The sequence below is a fragment of the Chinchilla lanigera genome, unplaced genomic scaffold, assembly GCF_000276665.1.
Source record: "Chinchilla lanigera isolate Chin_1 unplaced genomic scaffold, ChiLan1.0 scaffold00013, whole genome shotgun sequence".
In the NCBI taxonomy this organism is placed as follows: domain Eukaryota; kingdom Metazoa; phylum Chordata; class Mammalia; order Rodentia; family Chinchillidae; genus Chinchilla; species Chinchilla lanigera.
The window spans coordinates 3753370-3772784 of NW_004955414.1; the positions used below are offsets into that span (position 1 = coordinate 3753370).

General features: G+C 38.1%; 1 protein-coding gene across 2 annotated transcripts in view; it reads right to left on the reverse strand.

Moving 5' to 3' along the window:
- Naalad2 (N-acetylated alpha-linked acidic dipeptidase 2) overlaps positions 1-19415 on the reverse strand; it is a 60670-nt gene that overhangs the window by 24774 nt on the left and 16481 nt on the right. The window contains exons 6-14 of one of the 2 annotated variants that reach the window (XM_013511968.1): positions 17302-17488; positions 16536-16629; positions 15270-15368; positions 11166-11251; positions 10602-10721; positions 10422-10504; positions 7862-7925; positions 6743-6810; positions 2242-2333 (exon numbers count right to left, since the gene is read on the reverse strand). In XM_013511968.1, coding sequence (XP_013367422.1) covers positions 2242-2333; positions 6743-6810; positions 7862-7925; positions 10422-10504; positions 10602-10721; positions 11166-11251; positions 15270-15368; positions 16536-16629; positions 17302-17488 — 893 coding nt within the window. The remainder of the gene's footprint in view (positions 1-2241; positions 2334-6742; positions 6811-7861; positions 7926-10421; positions 10505-10601; positions 10722-11165; positions 11252-15269; positions 15369-16535; positions 16630-17301; positions 17489-19415) is intronic. The other variant, XM_013511969.1, reaches the window with a different exon arrangement.

Genomic DNA, 19415 nt, shown 5'->3' on the forward strand with positions numbered 1-19415 from the left:
AAACCAACTGCCAACATCATGCTTAAGGGATGAAAAGTGAAAGCTTTCTAAAATCAGGAACAAGAAAGGATGTCCACCGTCACCACTCTTATTCAAAAAAATTCAGGAAACATTAGCCAGAACAATTAGACAAGAGAAAGAAATAAAATTAATAAGATTAGAAAATGAAGAAGTTAAATTTTCATTATTTGCAGATGACATGATACTTTGCATAGAAGACCCTAACAACTCCATCAAAAGACTTCTAGATATAATGACCAAATTCAGTAGCATAGTTGGATACAAAGTCAACACTCAAAAATCAAAAGCATTCCCATAGATGAATAACAAACTCACTGAGAGGGTAACTAGGGAAACAACATCTTTCACAATAGCAGCCAAAACAATTGAATACTTAGGAATCAATTTAATGAAGGAAGTAAAAGACTTTTACATTGAAATCTACAGTACTCCAAAAAAGGAGATCAAGGAGGATAACACAAAATGAAAAGATATCCCTTGCTCTTGGGTAGGAGAACGAATAGAGTGAAAATGGCCATACTTCCAAAATTGTTACATAGATTTAATGCAATCTCTGTCAAAATTCCAATAGCATAACATTGAATTAGAGAAAAAAATTCTAAAATTCATTTGGAACCAGAAGAGACTTAGAATAGCAAAAGCAAGTCTGGGCAACAAAGGCAATGCAGTGAGCATCACAATCCCTGACTTGAAATTATACTACAACACTACTGTGATAAAAACAGCATGGCTTGGCGAAAAACAGACGCGAGGATCAACAGAAGAGATTAGAAGATGCAGAAACAACTCCAATCATACTCGGCCACCTTATCTTTGACAAAGGGTCCAAAAACCTTCACTGGAAGAAAGACAGTCTCTTTAATATATGGTGGTAGAAAAACTGGCTTTCCACATGCTGGAAATTAAAACTATACCTGTATCTTTCACCATGCACTACATCAAAATCAAAATGGATTAAAGATATAAATATTAAAACAGAAACACTAAGTTTCCTGGAAGATAGAATAGGTAGTACTCTTGAAGCCACAGGTGTAGGCAAAGACTTTATAAACAAAACCCTGATCACACAGGAAATATCACAGAGAATCAACATATTATTGAAAAGCTTTTACAGAGCAAAACAAACCACCAACAGAGTAAAGAGACAACCTACAGACTGGGAAAAAAAATTGTCAGCTATTTCCTAGAAAAGAACTACTATCAAGAATATATAAAGAACTCAAAAATAAAAAAAACCAGACCCCGTCCAAATTTAAATACCCAAACCAAAAATAGGCATTCAAAATGAATAAACACTTCTCAGTGAAGAAATAGAAATGGCAAATAAGTATACGTTCTATATCACCAGTCATTTAAGAGATGCAAATTAAAACAACACTGAAATTGCATCCCACTCCAGAAAGAATGGCTACTATCAGGAAATCAACCAATAACAAATGCCTGGCTGTGGGGAAAAAGAAACCATGCTGTACTGCTGGTGGGAGTGTAGACTGGTGCAGCCACTGTGGAAATCAGTGTGGAGATTCCTCAAAAAACTAAAATTTGAGATTCCATTTGATTCAGCTATTCCCCTTCTTCCTATTTTCCCCCCAAAATTAAAAGCATCATACCACAGTGATTTGCTCACACCCATGTTTACAACAGTACAGTTTGTAATAGTTAAATCCTGGAAACAGCCCAAATGGCCTTCCACTGATGAATGGATGAAGATGTATTTTTTTTTATACGAAGGAGTACTATTCTCCCATAAAGTAGTATAAGCCTGAGACATTGCTAGGTAAATGGATGCACCTTGAGACCATACTCTTCAGTGAAATAAACTGCATGTTCAAATATCACACTGTTTCTTTGGTGTGAGAAACCAAAAGTGTAAACAAGGCCCAAAATGTGTAACAGATACTAGGAAACAGGAAGATGTTCAAAAGAGAAGGGGAACAAGGGAGCCTGGCAAGCGCAAGATCCTGAGTTTGATTCCCGGTACAAAAAAAAATTATATAAGAATGTCAAGTAGTAACTGTAGCAAAATCATTTTTACTAAAAATGTTCAAAATAAGGCCTACCTGGGCTCCATTGTAAACAAAAGCTGCACAGAGGAATCTTTTATTACCCTCACTCAAATGATTGATGATACATCTGAGAATAAAATGTTTGGAAACAAAGGGGCAAAGGGAAATTCATATTTAATCCTATGGTAAAGAAAGATGCACATACATACTTTACCTAGGGAAGTCTTTATTATCTGGTGATGGGTCTTTTTGCAACCAACTTTCATAAAGTGATTTCCTCTCAAAACCATCATCAGGGCTGGGAATCTAGAAAGATAAAAACAAAATCCTGGAGATTAGGGGAAGATGTAATCATATTTATGCCAACATAAAACATATATTACACTGCTCAGTACCTACGTGCACATACATACCATGTTCACTCACTGAAAAATATCTTTTAGTGAATGGCAAGAGAAAATCTAGCACAAATTCTTGTTTTTCTTTTAGACAGGGTCTCACTATGTGTAGTCCAGGCTGGCCTTGAACTCACTATGTAGCCTAAGCTAGCCTTGAAATCACAGTGATCCTCCTGCTTCAGCATCCCCAGTGCCAGGATTATAGGCATGTGTCACCTTGTCTGGCTCTTGTTCCTTTATGATGCCTACCATTTTAGTAACTCTGCCTAATGTATTCTTGGCACAATTAAGAATTTTGCTCATTTCCTGCTTACTTTGGTAAACTTTTTCATAGCGTTCAAAATTTTTCCGCAATATCACATAAGTGTTTGCACCTTGGATTTCTTTTAGTGGAAAGACACTGGGAAAAACATTAGATATAATATTTACTTTAGTAACATACTTTAGCCAGGAAGACTTTCAAACAAAACTCAGAGCAGAAAAGATAATATAAATGTAGGTCAAGAAGCAGGACTTGCTGGGTGTGGTGGCACCCGCCTGAATCTCAGCCATCACCACGGAGTTCAAGGCCAGCCTGAACTAGATGGTGAAACCCTATCTCAAAGCTGAACTTGACATTGTCACCTTAAGTCTTGCTTTTGCAGGGCAGGTGGGGGTTGGGTATAGCTATGTTAGAAAGTCTAATTATGCTGAAACAAAATTGAAATTGTACATTTTTAAAACTCTACATAACCTCAGATTTCTATTCAAAATGTTTAAGATCATCTATCTATCTATCTATCTGTAGATAGATACATAGATAGATATCATTTTTTTTTGCTTTCTGCTATGGTTTTGTGTCCCCCAAAGCTATGCTGACAGTTTATTTGTTTATTTTTTTTTGGTTTTTCTCCGGTACCAGGAACTGAACTCATGACCTTGCACTTGCCAGGCAGGCGCTTTTGCCGCTGAGCTAAATCCCCAGCCCCAAATGCTGACAGTTTAATCCCCAAAGACAGATGGCATTGAATGGTGAGACATTGGAGAGGTGACAGGAGTCAAAAAAGGTCATGAGGGCAGGGTTCCAAGGGTGAGACTCGTGGCTTTGTAAGAAGGCCTCTTGTCTTGCCGTGCGATGCCTTTCTCCACATTATGACACAGAAGCCCTCACTAGATGCCCACTCCTTGCCTGGGACTTTTGCTTCCAGTACTATGGGCCAATAAATTTCTGTTCATTATAAATTACCCAGTCTGTACATTCTGTCAGAGCAGCAGAAAACATACGCAGAGAACCTTCCCTATAAGCATACCTGAAAACACGCTTTTGTTATCCTCCAACATAGAATGAGGAAGGCCCAGTGGTGGGCACCCTGTGGACTAGCGAGTCGAGCAGGCCTCTCACAGCTCCAGACCACCACTCCTATTGGCTATAGCTTGTTTGTTTACTTGTTGAGAAGTTTGTATTTTTATTTTTGTTCTTTGTGTGTGGGGGTTATGTTTTTATTTGTTCTTTAAGATGTTATCTTACTATATTCCCCAGGCTGGTCTCAAACTGCTAGGGGACGTAAGCTATCCTCCTGTCTCAGCCTCCCAGATGCTGGGAATCCAGGCATGTACTGCACCCAGTCTCCTAACTTTGACCAATTAAACATAGGCCAAGGTAGACTATACTTACGTAATTCAAAGAACTATAATATGGAGTGTTGCTTTATCTCTTTAGGCCCTTGTTTTCTTACCTGTAAAAATGGGGATGATGGCAACCTTCTAAACTTAGTCTCCTCTGACACCTTCTCTGACCCATGCACAGCGGTGGTGCTCCCAGCTCTGTGCCGCTATCCATGAGCAAAGTTCCCAGGAATTTACTGAGAGATGAACTCAGAATCAGGAGTGGGGAAAGCTTCTTCCCCTCAACACAGTCTAACTCAATCAGGCACACATCAAACAAATATACAGTGCAAAGTAATGGCAGGAAATGCAAAAGAAAATAGCAAAGTGCTACAGACAATTGCAGATAGCGGATGAGAGGCAGATGCACCCTAAGGAAAGCCTTTCTGAGAAAACAGCAATGCCATTTCAGAGCACGTAATAAAGCTGTCAGGTGCCCGCACACACCTCTGAACAAACTGCCCTGCATCTATTCACATGTGCGAAGGAGTGGTGATTGCTTATAGCACAGGGCTTCATCAGCCTTCGAACAGACAGTGACAGTGATGAATCCATCTTCTCCCAGAGTACTAGGCAGGCTAGGATTAGTCATTTGCCCTGTAGCCTCATATAGATAAGATGGTACTTCATCATCACATGCAAAGCCTTCGATTTAGAAACAGCTCGGTTGCAGGATGCCATGGCATGCACCTGTAGTTCCAATTACTTGAGAGGCTGAGGCAGGAGGATTGCTTGAACTAGGGATTTCAAGGCCAGCTGTGTAATGTAGCAAGAACAAATCTAAATAACAACAACAACAACAACAACAATAATAATAATAACCAGAAACATCCCCCTGCATTTTGTAACTGCAAAGATTCTCTGCTCTCTTCTAACTAGCTGCCTGGGTTCTACTTTATCTCTGTGTTCCTGTCAATTTCCAAAGGCAGAGCTCCTACTGAAGTTCTTGTGTCTAGTGGATTGTATTGACTTCCCAGCACAGTCCTCATTGGTGGGGATCACGCCATTTCAGCTTCTTGCTAACCTGAACTGTATCCCTTTAATCTGCTCACTCTCTACCAGGCTTAACTGCCTCAGCTAGATGCACTCCAGGCACTGGTATCGTACTCCTTTCATGTATAAATCCCGGATCCCATTCCTTGCTATATGCGGCAACTGCCCTTCCATACTCTCAAAGTGTGGTTGATTTGACACATTAAAGGCTGAACTGTAATAATGAATCTACAGGGAAGTAAAAAGCCATTTGGTTTACTGCATCTTGGTATGGCCATAAATAGACATTTGCTTTTGTACATAGGGACATGGACCTCTCCATCCTTGCCATCCCTGACGTCAGAGGGAGGAGCCAGCTTTCCACCACATCATAAATGCACTTTCAAAAAGGGCTCTGTTTCAGTTTGCATGTAAGTAAGACGTTTCTGTGGACATTTCAGTGAAATGAGGGTGAGAGAGCTGTGGTGAGCATGGTAAGAGAACGTTCATTTGGGAAAATGAGTTTTTAGAGAAACAGTAAAAAGGCAGAGGGTACATTAAGGGAGACTAGGAAATATGAGCCAGAATAAAATGACACCTACTTCATGTTCTCTAGGGCTGCCCTGGAAGTAAACATTTCTATAAGCAAATTCAATAGCAGGGAACCACTTACGTAAAGTACACAGGTAGTAAATAAGCAGATTATATAATGCTTAGACTTAAAGTGCATTAACTTTCAGGTTATTTCAATCTATAATTCATTTAATATTTATAACATTCCTAGGTAATATGCCAGCATGAATGTTTCTACTTTGCCTTTAGATTTACTATTGCTTAATCTATTCATCACATAGACGTGCAAACAATGAACACTCTTGTCAAAAATTAATTTCTCTATCCCAGATGCAAATTTATTGTCCTATTTTTCATGCACTATTTTTTTTTCTTTTTGGTCTTTTTGAGACAGAGTCTCACTATGCAGTTCAGGCTGGTCTTGAACTCACTATGTAGTCCAGGCTGGCCTTGAACTCGTGGCAGTCCTCCTGCCCAGCCTCCCCATGCACTATTTCCTATCACCTTTCCATCAATACTGTGTGCTAAGGGCACACTGAGCCAAATGCAGGTCAGAAGACAGGCTCTTTAATACCTCCACATCATTCTTCAGTACTGAGTCCCCTGCTTAGCAGCCCTGTCTCCCACTTCTATATGCTTACATCTGATAGTCCAAGCATTTGTTATCCGGCACTGGCTGGCCTTGGGAGTCTCTATCCTGTAGATTATTCTTTGAATTCAGTGCCCTCTTATCCCTGGTATTACTGGAACTCATTTTCTAGGGCTTGACTCAAAGTAATCCCCCAGTGAACATTTGCTGAATGAAGAAAGAAGTTGCTCGCAAAGGTAATTTTTGAAACCAAGGCTTTTCCATTTCAACTCAGTGTTCTTTGCACTGTATCAAAATACTCCTACTAGATTAATATTAGATTCCCTACGCAAGTAGGAACACAAGTATTAACAAGAACTGGCAACACTATCTTCACAAAGTTATGTCACAAAGTAAATCATGTATTAAAGATTCTGTTTGTACTTGTTATTTACCAATCAGCTATAGTACAGTCTGTTATCAACTTAAAACTAAGTGCTTCTAATTAAGTAGGAAAAAATGTTATGCATTCATCAGGTGAGACAGATTCCCTTTTGTACCTCTTTTGTCAGTTTATACACCAGCTGGTAGAGAAGAGGTGTACAATCAACTCTGAGAGTATAGTTGCCTGAAAAATAAGTAAAACACAGAGAGTATTATTCCATCCTTCCAAATGAAATTTCAGTTATGCTTCATTCGAACTTTATTTCCTAGTTGTAAGGAAGACCTAGCAGCCTACAGTCATATCACCCGGAATGCACCCAATCTTGTCTAAATAAGACCTAGCAGGCTTTAAACCAAAAACAGTTCCCACAAAATAAAACATGATGGAGATGGTTGTTTGGAGAGAGAAAGACTGCAGTGTGAACCTAGGGCTAAGAAGGGAAACAGAAATGTTGGTGACCATGACAGAAGCTCCCAGAGAGGTCAACCCCTCGCCCTTCGGCAGCCGCTCTCAGGGGAACTCTGGCAAAGGAAGAAGCAAGGCTACGCAGATCATTTTTCATTCTTTGATTCAAATCAGTAGTGTCCATCAAGATGTAGCATCATGCTCTGCCATTCATGTAAAATAACCAAAATGTAATGAAAACCGGTCCAGGGGTATAGCTCAGCGGCACAGAGCCTCCCTGGCAAGCACAAGGTCCTGAGTTCAATTTCCAGTACCAAAAAAAAGGTAATGAAAACCTAGAGACAAACACTGTATGTCAAATTCAAAAGGTAGATTGTTACTATTTGTACACTTCAAATTCACCCAGTAAACACAGGAAATTATTTTTAAGAAAATATTTTAACACAAGAAATATTTCTGGATAAAGTATTCTGTAACCGTTTCCTGTGAAATATTTCAGCCAAAGTTCTTTAGTATCCCTACAGGAAAAACGTTGTTTATGTTAGAGTATTTACCAAGATAGGCAAATGGTGAATATGACAAAAAACTTAGGAGCAATAGTTTAGTTATGAATCATATTGATTGATACGCTTTAATCCTCCTCCTATGTAAAATGGAAAACTAAGTTACTACCGAGGAATCTCATGGGAAAAGAACATGTGAAATACTTAACAAGTTGGAATTCATAGACTTAAAAGGATAGTGTACTGTTTAATAACTACAAATACCAGTTACTTGAGATAAAATTTACTACTGGAACACTTTATTTCAAACTGAAATAAAATTTTACCTTCTATTGATGAATCTGAGTTGATATAAGCAATGCTTCTCTCTTGAAGTACTTTTGCATTCTCCTATGGTTGAAGCAAAGTTGTCACTTAATTCACAGTATGTACTATTGTGAATATATAAACAAAATGACAAAATAATTTTGTGAAAAAGTGATCTCCAGATATCTCACAAATCACATACCTGTGCCTGCCTGTCTGTACCACAGACTCTGAGAAAAGGCTGCTAATTTGTTGGCTCACAATACTAATGCAAGTTTTACAAAAGAATATTATGAAGTAGTAACTACGGCATACAGTAATAGCAGAGAGCCCAAAGAAAAGCAATATTTTCAAAATTTAGCTCCTGATCCACTGCATCAGAAATATGCAGAGATAAGGCTTTCAAGATTCTGGGGTAGACTCCAGATCTGTTGAATCAGGTCTGCTGAAAACAAAGCCTGGAAATTGGGAGCTTTAGCAGATATAAACAATCTTTATGCCCATTGAAGCTTAAGGTCCTCTAAGAGTAGATATCAAAGTAAAGTTATCCATTTTAAGAGTGAAAAATAGAAAATTTCCATTGATCTATGCATATAGAATATAGGGAAAAGTAAAAGAATTTTTAAAAAGGAGAGAAAGACAGAAAAAATAAAAATAAAATGAGGTACATGTTAGAATATAAACAAGATACAAATGAAAAAAACCCAAAGATCTAATAAAGTGCTCACACACTGATGGAAACATGCTGAGAGCCCTTCCCCTCTCAAACTCCAGCTTGTACCTCATGAGAGAATACAATATAGGAAAAGACACTTGAAGCTTGTGTGGCAAAAGCACAAGTAATAACCATCACCTCTTTGCACTTGTCAACACAGGACAGATGCTAGCTACTCTCACTATAAAGAAATGGCGTCAGAGTTGTCATTATAAGCTATTCCCAGTGGAAATAAAGAAGATACCTCACCAGGCATGGTGGTGCACACCTATAATCCCAGCACTCAGGAGGCTGAGGCAGGAGAATCATTACAAGTTCAAGACCAGCCTGGGATACAAAGTGAGCTCAAGGCCAGTGTGAACTGCATAGAAAGACCCTATCTCAAACAAACAAACAAACAAAAAAAAAGAAAAATAAGAAGATGCCTTATGTATGATTATAAATTTAAGTATTTTGTTTAATATGATAATCTGGTACAAAATTTGAAAAAGTGTTTCTTAACCCAGATGTACATAAGTTAGTGCAAAACATGTTGATTATGGCATGCCTTAAATTTTTATCTTTATTTTGAACTTCTGAAATTGGAGAAACAGATACATGTACTTATGTATATACACATCACAAGAAATTTCATATTTGTAAACATAAACAATCTTAATAAGCAACACCTAACTCATCTAAATTAATTTTCTACTTCTGAAAGGCATGTTCATAATATTAATTTTAGAATAGTAGTTTACAGTGCACTCATAATCAACAAACAAATACTATCAGGCAAGTAACTGTGTATGTGACTCTATACACCCATATTTATTTGATTTAATTGATTCTTAATGTTTTGAAATAATATTAAAGAATAAATAAAACAGTATAAGGGGGTGAGTTGGGAAAGTCTTTCTTAAAAAATTAAACACAAGAGCAAAACGTGTTTGATGCTTTACAACAACTCTATAAAGTCTGGACTCACGAATGATAAATAAAAGGTGGAGAAAAAGTACTTACATAATGCACCTACCTTTCTACACATGGATGCGCTTACCCTGCACCGTGAGAACATGGACATTACTCAAGAGAGGCTTAAGGAAGAAGAGGAAAGGAAGGGGGCCAAAGAGAGACACTGAAAGAGTGAAGAGTCAGACAAATGAAATCCAGTCACAGTGGCTGGGGGAGCCTTGCAATTATAAAGTTAATTTACTAAAGTACTTCAACTTACAAAATTAACATTTTATACTCAGAGCGTGTATCTGTTGTGAAAGGTACAATATGTCAGTGGTTGCAACTTTATATGGAATTTGTAAATGTGAAACTATAATCAAAGTATAGTTGTCTGAATAAGACATGTTTTCTTAGAAGACCTCCAAAGAGACTTGAAAATTGGCTCCAAGGATCTGAGTCAGTTTTGAGGTAGGTCAATTCACGTGTAAAAAATAGCTTCCTAATTCTGACAATTTTCTGAGCTTACTGACTTTTATTTTCACAAAAGAAACACAAACATATTTTGACAATGAATAAATCTGCTTGTAGTCTAAGATACTCTGTATTGCAAAACTGATCTGAAAATAAAAACGCTCTATTTCCTAAATTCTCTTCAGTCTTTCTCTAAATTAAAACCATATTAAGTAATGGAATCTACTCATGATTAGCCTAAGGCACACACATACACACACACACACACACACAGTCTTTCTCTAAATTAAAACCATATTAAGTAATGGAATCTACTCATGATTAGCCTAAGGCACACACATACACACACACACACACACACACACACACTCACCCTGAGGCACATACACACATACACAAGCACACACTTGTTCTTTATTGACCGAGAAAATCACAGGAACCTTCCCTGTCTCATTTACCTCAGCCCATTCTGTAGAACCCAACAGTCCAAACTCTTCGGCATCCCAGCTGGCAAAAATGATAGTTCTCCTAGGTCTCCAGCCTGTCATCATTAACATACACAGTTAGACACCTCTGCCTAAAAATAAAGTGAAGTCAAGTCATTTCCTGTCATTACCTACCAAAGGAATGTGACTTACCTCTATTTATCAGTTTTCCAAAACTCTGGGCTATTTCTTGCATAACCGCAGTCCCCGTGGTTGGGTCAATGCCTCCAAACACCCACGAGTCCCGGTGACCTCCCACAATCACATACCTGTCTGGGGAAAAATGTGTTCAAAAGAACTTCAACCCTGAACACATTATAAATATCTGTTATTTATGTCTTCAGATAGACTTCCTCCTGTTTTTCTTTCACAGAAAACAATTGGGACTATAAAGTAAAACTTTTCAAAGCTGTATGACTTTCCCCCAAATTTAGCAGTTTCAAATCAGTCAGAAAAATATCAATTGTTTAATGAAGTTTATTTTTTCTTACTCTTTTTTTTTTTTTTTTTGTCTTTTTGAGACAGGGTCTCGCTATGGAGTTCAGGCTGGCCTTGAGCTCACTTTGTAGCCCAAGCTGGTCTCGAACTTGCAACTGTCCTCCTGCCTCAGCCTCCCAACTGCTGGGATGACAGGTGTGTGCCACCACACCCGGCTCAAATCTTTTCTTATGCTTAATTTTGGAAAAAGAAAATGCTTAAAAAAATTCATTAACTCACCAGGTTCCTCAGATCCTCTAATAATTCCAATTACATTGTAAATTCTTGTAATTTTATTGATGTTATGAACATGCATTTTAACTTTTCTAGAATTTCAAAAGGAATAAATTATTTAATATGAAGTATTACATTTTTAGTTTTCTTCCCACTTTTATTAAGTAAAATCTCAAAACTACCCAAAAATTATACAATCAGATGATGAATTTCTATATATCTGCCACCTACATCCAATAATTGCTAATATTTTGGAGCCATTTTCCAGGGAGCTGCAGACATCATGACAATTTACGGCTAAGTACTTATGTACACCCCTTAAAAACAGACGTATTTTGTTTTCTTTTCCCTGCACAGCTACATTGTTGGTATTTATTTATAATCCCAAACATCACATATTAGGTATTCATTCTAAAACCTTTTGCTGTTGCTGTTGTTGTTATTGTTTTTGAGACAGGGTCTTGCTATGTAGTTCTGGCTGGCCTTACACTCATTTCTGTAGCCCAGGCTGGCCTTGAATTCACAGTGATCCTCCTGCCTCAGCCTCCCAAGTGCTGCGATCACAGGTGTGTGACACCACGCCTAGCTAGAAACTTTAAATACACACCTCTTAATTGCAAAAACAAGGAAGATAGTCCATTATGCAATACATGAAAAAGCATAAATTTGTTACTTGAATATTTGTCTTTACAAAGCAATGCACAGTACTGCTTAATGATGTTTTATAGGCAACAGACTACATATAAGATGGGGTCCCATAAGATTATAATGCAGCCTAAAAATTCTATTGTATCACGACATTGGAGCGCTTGCAGTGTCATAGCATAATGCATTACTCATAAATCTGTGGTGATGCTGGTGTAAACAAACACACTTCACTGCCAGTCATATAAAAGTGTATTACATGGAAATATGTATGGTACATAATATTGTGATTTTTACCATTCACTTAGGGTATACCTGTACTTAATAAAAAGAGTTTACTACAGAATGATATACAATAGTAAACTGGCAGTCGCCCATAATCTCGTATTTACTATATTACTGATTATGTCAGGAGACCATACTGAGCGTGTGAGGCCCTGGGCTCAGTGTGCACTACTGTGGAGAAGGAGAAAGGGAAGAGGCCCCAGCAAGTGACTGGTGATTGGTGTGAAACACCCTCCAGGTTTGCATGTGTGCACTCGACAGTGAAAATATCCCTATGCTAAGTAATGGCTGACTGTGATTAATAGGGAAAGTTTTTTCATTTCAAGGCATTAAGTAAAAAATTTATTTTTGCTCCTGATGGATAAAAATAATAGCATTGAGGGTATATCTCAGTGGTACATCATGTGCTTAGCAAGGCAAGACTCAGGGTTCAACTCCAAGAAAAACATATTAATAATAGAAATGCAGAAACATTGTATAGCATGTTCCTAAAAATATGAGCCTAAGATCTATGATTACTAAGCTAAACAAATTTGTTGACACTCTGTCATTAAATTAACTAGAAAATTAACTAAAGAATAATGCAGGAGTTTCAGGAGTGGTGCTGCACGCCTGTCATCCCAGCACTCAGGAGGCTGAGGCAGGAGGATCACTGCAGGTTCGAGGCCAGCCTGGGCTACAGAGTGAGTTCAAGGCCAGCCTGAACTACATAGCAAGACTTTCTCTCAAAAAAAAGAATAATGTAAGAGATGATTAATGAGAGGAAAAACATCTGTAAAGACTGAACATGAAAATAAACATAGGCTAACTGTGCAGATTCTCAAAAAACATCCAAATTTTTAATTTTGATGTCTTTCAAGTTTTTAATATATATGACCTCAGAAATTGTCTCAAAAAGTATCTGTTTATCTCATTACCACTTCAAACTCAAAGTTTCAAATAAACTGAAATCTAGAATACATACTCCATAGCACAGGAAATTTTTTTCCCTAAATTTTTTCACTGCTAAACCTAGAACCTAGAATGGTGCCTTGGGTATAGTAAAGAGTAAGTAATAAATATTTGTGGCATGAATAAATACACTCCTGTAAGAAAAAATTGGGAAACACCCTGCCTTGTTCAGGATACTTCTATTTTTCATTGTCTTTGACCAGACTGTTTTACAAGTCTGTACAGACAGACGTTAACTTGTAAAATGATAGTAACAGTAATTTATGTAATAAAATGGAAGCTGGTAAAGATTTATGCAATATCCTTCCCCCACGATGGAAGGAGCCAGTTGTTCTGACATTATACACATCTACTCTGATGTTCCTGATGAGGTGACCTTTTTTAGTATCATCTTTGAATCTTCCTTTGAACGAGTTTTAATACCCTCCTTGACCTTATAGCCAGGAACTGTACTAATAAGTAATAATCAGTTAGTTAATAAGGTAAATAAAATCTGCAACACATGTTCATCTTGTATGACACTGTATGATAATCTATTTTAAATTGTCTTTACCATTTTTGGAGGGCCCTCTGGGATGTCCGATACATTTATCTTGTAGAACCCGAATGTTTCCCCATTCACTACATTGGCCTTCGGCTGCTGAGCGAAACCCCAGCTCTACCGCCACTCTCTGTGTTGAGCATCGTGTTTCCTCTACTGATTCTGCGTTTTATTGATGTTTCTACTTTGCTCAGAGCAAGAGTAAGTCTTTCTTCATTGATGGCAACAATGACACGGAATTTAACTTCTGTTGAACAATTTGGTAATCTCTCCAAAAATATTAATAGACTATTAAGACCACCATGGGGTGACAGAGAAGACAGGGTCCTGCTGTTGGTTCTCTACTTTTTCCCTCTGTTTAATTGCTTGCCCTGCTTGGTGGTTTCTTTCTGTTGCTGTTCTCAAGAGAATATGGTCATTAACTCACTAACTTCCAGGAGGGGGCATTTGGGGAGCCTTCCCACTGACAGGTCCCTGGAGCTTATGGACTCTTTCCCAGAAAGGAGCCTTTCTCAGCTTTACATAAACAGCATTTTCTTCCTTTTTTCTTAAAAAAGGCATGCTCTTGTTTTTCATGTTTATTGTTGCTGTTTATTATGTATCTGTCCATTTTGAAGTCAAATCAATCAAGAACTTCATTCCCACACTGAAGGAGAGTAGCTTCTGAGTTTACTCCTGAACAGTGACTGAAATTATAGAACTGACCTACGTTCTCTCTGTATCTATGTGCTTCTGACTGTAAATCGCAAAGGCCTTTCCATTTCATGTAATGAGTATGTTATATTTTCATTCCTCTTTAGAGTATAAATAACAATCTCTTTAAAGGTACTGCTTTGATTAAATTATAGATATAAACACCTATGAAAATATTTATAAAATTCCTATAAAACAAGGAAATTGAATTTCTAATACTTCAAATATTCTAGACTGAGAAAAATTTCAGGAACTAAAAAGCACTCTAAGAATGAAAGCTCACAGAATTAAACTGTTAGGAAACAAGACTGATTTAATACCTTTGTTTTAATAAAAGCAGCTATGTCTTTGCAGATTTCTCAGTGGCACATTTCCCACCCTGCCAACATGTTAGGCAAATGAAACTTCTTAAAGTTCTGATCACGTCACGATTCCCCACAGCACTAGATGCTGACCCTGCCTTCCTTCACCCAGGGGACAGCTTTCATACTTTCTGTGAAACTAACCTCAACAGACATACTTTCTATTATCGTCCCTCTTCTACAACAGTGCTTTAATGTGTTAAAAGGACAGTAACTGTAATGATAAGTCTATTGAGCCTTGTAGGTATATGATTATTCACTTTGACCCAGCTTCTTTCTCTTCTCTTTAACCCTCTCCTTTAGTTTAAACTAGTGTCTCACATGTAAGACACTGCAAACTATTGGGCAAACTATTATATACTGTAGGTGAAAAGCGAGGTTTAAAAAAGTCATTGTTTGAATTACTGAGCCTAAAAATCAAATAAAATTTCTGACACTCTGAAACAAGTATTGTGATATCACTACAATAACAATTCAATAACTCATTCTGTAAGTACTTAAGTAATATAAAACATCGTTCACAAGTAGTAGTAAAAAAAAATAAGCAAAATATATCTAGTGGAATAGTTATCTTGACATTTTTCTGTTGCATTATAGGACGTTTTCAGGCAATTACAGTAAAGCAAAAATTACCTGAAAGAATTACTCCCTGTGAAGCCGGGCCCAACACTATAAGAAACGTTAAGCATTCCCTTCCAGTGCTCGTCCGGGGGAGCAAGCCCGCCCAAGTGGCTGGTGAGAGAAAATGGAAGGACAGAAAGAGGCTGAGCATCGCAGTTCCCAGATGAAAATTATAAAGTTGATGATAATATCTCACTCTAATCTAAGAATTATTTGTTGGACAAATTTTCAACAAACCTTTCCCTTGCTGGGCATGGTGGTGCATGTGTATAATTCTAGCACTTGGGTGGCTGAGGCAGGAGGATTGCTGTGCATTCGAGGCCAGCCTGGGCTACACAGTGAGTTCAAGGCCAGCCTTAATTACATAGCAAGACCCTGTCTCAAAAAAGAAAACCAATTTTCCCTTCTGGAACATACATCTAGTAAGTGAACCATGACTGAGACAAATAAGAAACATATGTAATACAGTACTGCATATCAGTGGTAAGAGCTAAGGAGAAAAATAAAATAAAATAACAGGACTGATGAGAAGCACTACTCGTAACCTTGGTTATTTATGTAGGGAAGCAGTGAGTCGGAGAAATGCAAATACAGGAAACTCATGATGAGTTTAAGAAGAAATTAATTTATAAAGAAGTCAATTACATGTAGCCACCTACAAAGAAATTATTAAGTTGCTCTGGTACAGACACTTACAAGAATGGAAGTGTAAAGGAAATATATAAAGAAATACAGAAAATAATATATATGTAATATATATAGCATATAATATATATATACACAATATATACTATGTATGTGTAATTTATATATACAGCAAGCATTATTTGAGTGTTTATCAGATTCTGGATGCTGTACTACCATGATGTGGTAATGACCCTATCCGAGACACACTGCTGTCCTCATTTTACAGATAAGGACATTGAATGATCATGTAAAGTAGTCCCAGATCACATTTTTAAACTATAGCTCAGGTATGAATATCTAAAGAAATCCAATTCCTTGGATAAAATCTCAAATCAGTACTGACTTTTATCTTTGTATGCAGTATTGCATTTCAGAATTTCATTTGTAGCGAACATAGTACTGTATTATTATTACTTCCTAGTCACTAAACTAACTGTTCTCTTTGGATTAAAAAATGAGTGTGCTCTATTATTCCTATATAAAATCCTTTTAATATAAGACTTTAACATAATTGGACTATACTTATTTTAGATCAGAAAATGGACATCTTAGAGTAAAATTTTTATTCCATATCCAACTAAAAATTTATACCGTAATAATATCTCTGCATCATTATATCCAATAGGATGCACAGGAATTTGAGGGATTCCCACTCCTTCTTCAACATTAAATCTGAAGGTGTACTCTGCAAAAATCATGGGGAAAAGAAAATAACTAAAAATCTGAACAAGAATCCGAAATTTCCTATATTACTATTAGAAATTTTCAACACATTTGCAAATACATCAAAATTAAAAGTCCCGAAAAAGTAAAACAACTGTTTTACCTAAGGATTCAAAATATGTTTAAAAGGTGGGCGTGATGGCACACCCCTGTAATCCCAGTACTCTAGAGGCTGAGCCAGGATCACTGCAGGTTCGAGGCCAGCCAGGGTTACACAGTGAGCTCACAGCTAGCCTGAACTACATAGTGAGACCCTGTCTCAAAAAAATCCCTAAATACATAAATAACCCATTGGTATTTTCAAAAATAGAAATATCTGACCTAAAGAAGGATAATTCCTAAGTGTGCTCACAAAATCTAAATCCAGTTAAGAACAATTCTTACTTTGGGCATGAAAATCAGTTTTCTAATCTCTCTCCTAGAGGTAAAAGATTATCAGCTGAGTGTCCCTTTCTCATGCTAACATATCACGAAAATTTAAAAATAAAATAACAATTGATTCCTAGCAATAGTATCCAAAATTATACAAATACACACAATTTTAATTTTACTGTAGAGATGTTTGCTTTTATCCTACTTAAAAGAGCATGAAGTAATTCCGCAAAAACAGTAGACTGACAGGCTCATCACTCACCTTTGGCTGGATAGCCTGGAGTGAGCGGGTCGCCAGCTCCATTCAGATTTAACACATTTCCTCTCTGGGCTGCAGTTCCAGGAAGGTTCCACCCTCTGGGGTATGGCTGTACCTCAGGGGCAAAGTAGTCAGCTGGATCCGAGTACAGAATGATTCCTATGGCCCCAGCCAGCACAGCATTTTTGACCTGCAAGAGCAATATGGACCTATAAAACAGACACGGCAAAAGACTGGCTTATTCATGTAAAAAAAATTTAATAATGTGAGGAAAGCCAGGTGTAATGGTGCATTCCTGTAATCCCAGCACCTGGGAGGCTGAGAGAAGAGGAGTGCCTTAAGTACAAGGCCAGCCTGTACTTACAGCCAGGCCTTGTCTTGGAAGGAGAGAAGGGAGGGAGGGAAGAAGGAAGGGCGGGACAGAGGGAAAAAATTTAGACATTTGCTTATATCATGCCATTACATGTTCTGCTGTCTTTGCTTTGAAGAGTTTCCCCTTGGTAGACCTAACAAACATTCATTTTACAAAACTCTAAACAAGTTATGTTTTCTGTGAAACCGTTCTATTTTCTCCTTTCTTTTTTGTACTTCTTATTTTTATGCATTTTTACTATAGAACAGATCAAAGTATATTCAAATATCTTTTAAGTGTCTTCTCTAAATATTGAGGGAGTTATTAAGAACACAGACCATGCCTTCCTCCTGTTTAATGACCAGCCCTTCAAAATTTCACACATCATAAACTAAGCAGTTTGCAAATATCTGTGTAAGTAAACTTATTTAAAATTTTAGGTGGGCATGGTAGCACATACCTGTAATCCCAGCACTCAGAAGGCTGAGGCAGGAGGATTGTTGAGAGTTCAAGACCAGCCTGGGCTACAAGGTGAGCTCAAGCCCAGCTTGAACTGCATAGAGAGACCCTGCCTCAAAAAGACAAAAAAACAAAAAACAAAGAGAATAGGAAAATATGGCCTATAAAAACTGAATTCTGGGTTCCATGGTTCATGTGAGGGCCTGGTGCATAAAAGCAGGCAATCCATGATTACCGCCAGTGCAGCCAGTGGCCCACAATCTGCTGACACCACAGTATGCAGCTGAATGCCTAGAGAACCAGGTAGCCGCCATCTACATCCTGGAAACACAGCAGGCAACCCAGAACACTACTGCCATTGCAGTCTGTGTCTCCACCCTCTGTGCGCCTGGGGCAGATGGAGATTCTGTCTCAAGGTACCCACAAACTCACTAACACTGGGGTTTGCAGGGGGCCGCCCCATGCATGCCCTGCAACACCATGAGAAGCTTTAGAGCAGGTGATCCACAAACTGCTGAAACCATGATTTGAGACTGGGCTGGGTGAGGAGAAACAGGCAGTCTCTGATCACTGCCAGCGCAGCCCATGTCTGGCTCCTGTGCACACCGCAAGCAACTGGCAGACACAGAACCAGGTGGTCCAAGAATTGCAGACTCTGCTGTCCATGTTGGGCTCTACCTTTGCCCTGAAATCCCTGGAGTCACATGACCAAGTGGTCGGTGATTACGCCACCAGTGAAGACCACTTCTGGTTCATACTCGTGCCCTGAGCTGTCAGGGGACACTGGATCAGATTGTCTGTGACCTGACGACATCATGATCGGCATCTCAGATCCGGGAGAACTAGGTAAACTTCATCATCTGCTGGAAGAACCCAGACTAAACAGCACGCCCCAGCAGCCACTAAGGGGTAGTTTGACCACCAGGAAAACTAGGGATACTAAGGACCTTTGCTGAGCTGACAGAAAGGAAAGAGACTGAGTGCTCTACTACCGGCATCAGACATGACAAGATGAAGGACTAAAATGCAATGTCAGAACTCTACCCCTCTCAGAAAAAGTCCAGGAGACATCGACATAGGAGAACTTAGTAAACACACTCCTGAAATTGCTGAAATGATTGCAATGGAAGTAAAGAAACAACTCCATCAGGTCATAGAAAAGATCAGATCAGAAATAATCTCTCAGGCAAAAAGGAAATGACAACAATAATGAAAGAACTACTCAGCACATCTAAAGAAGACATATATAAAAAAAAAACAGATGAGCATAGGAAACTGATGAAAATGTTAAATGAACAATATAGGA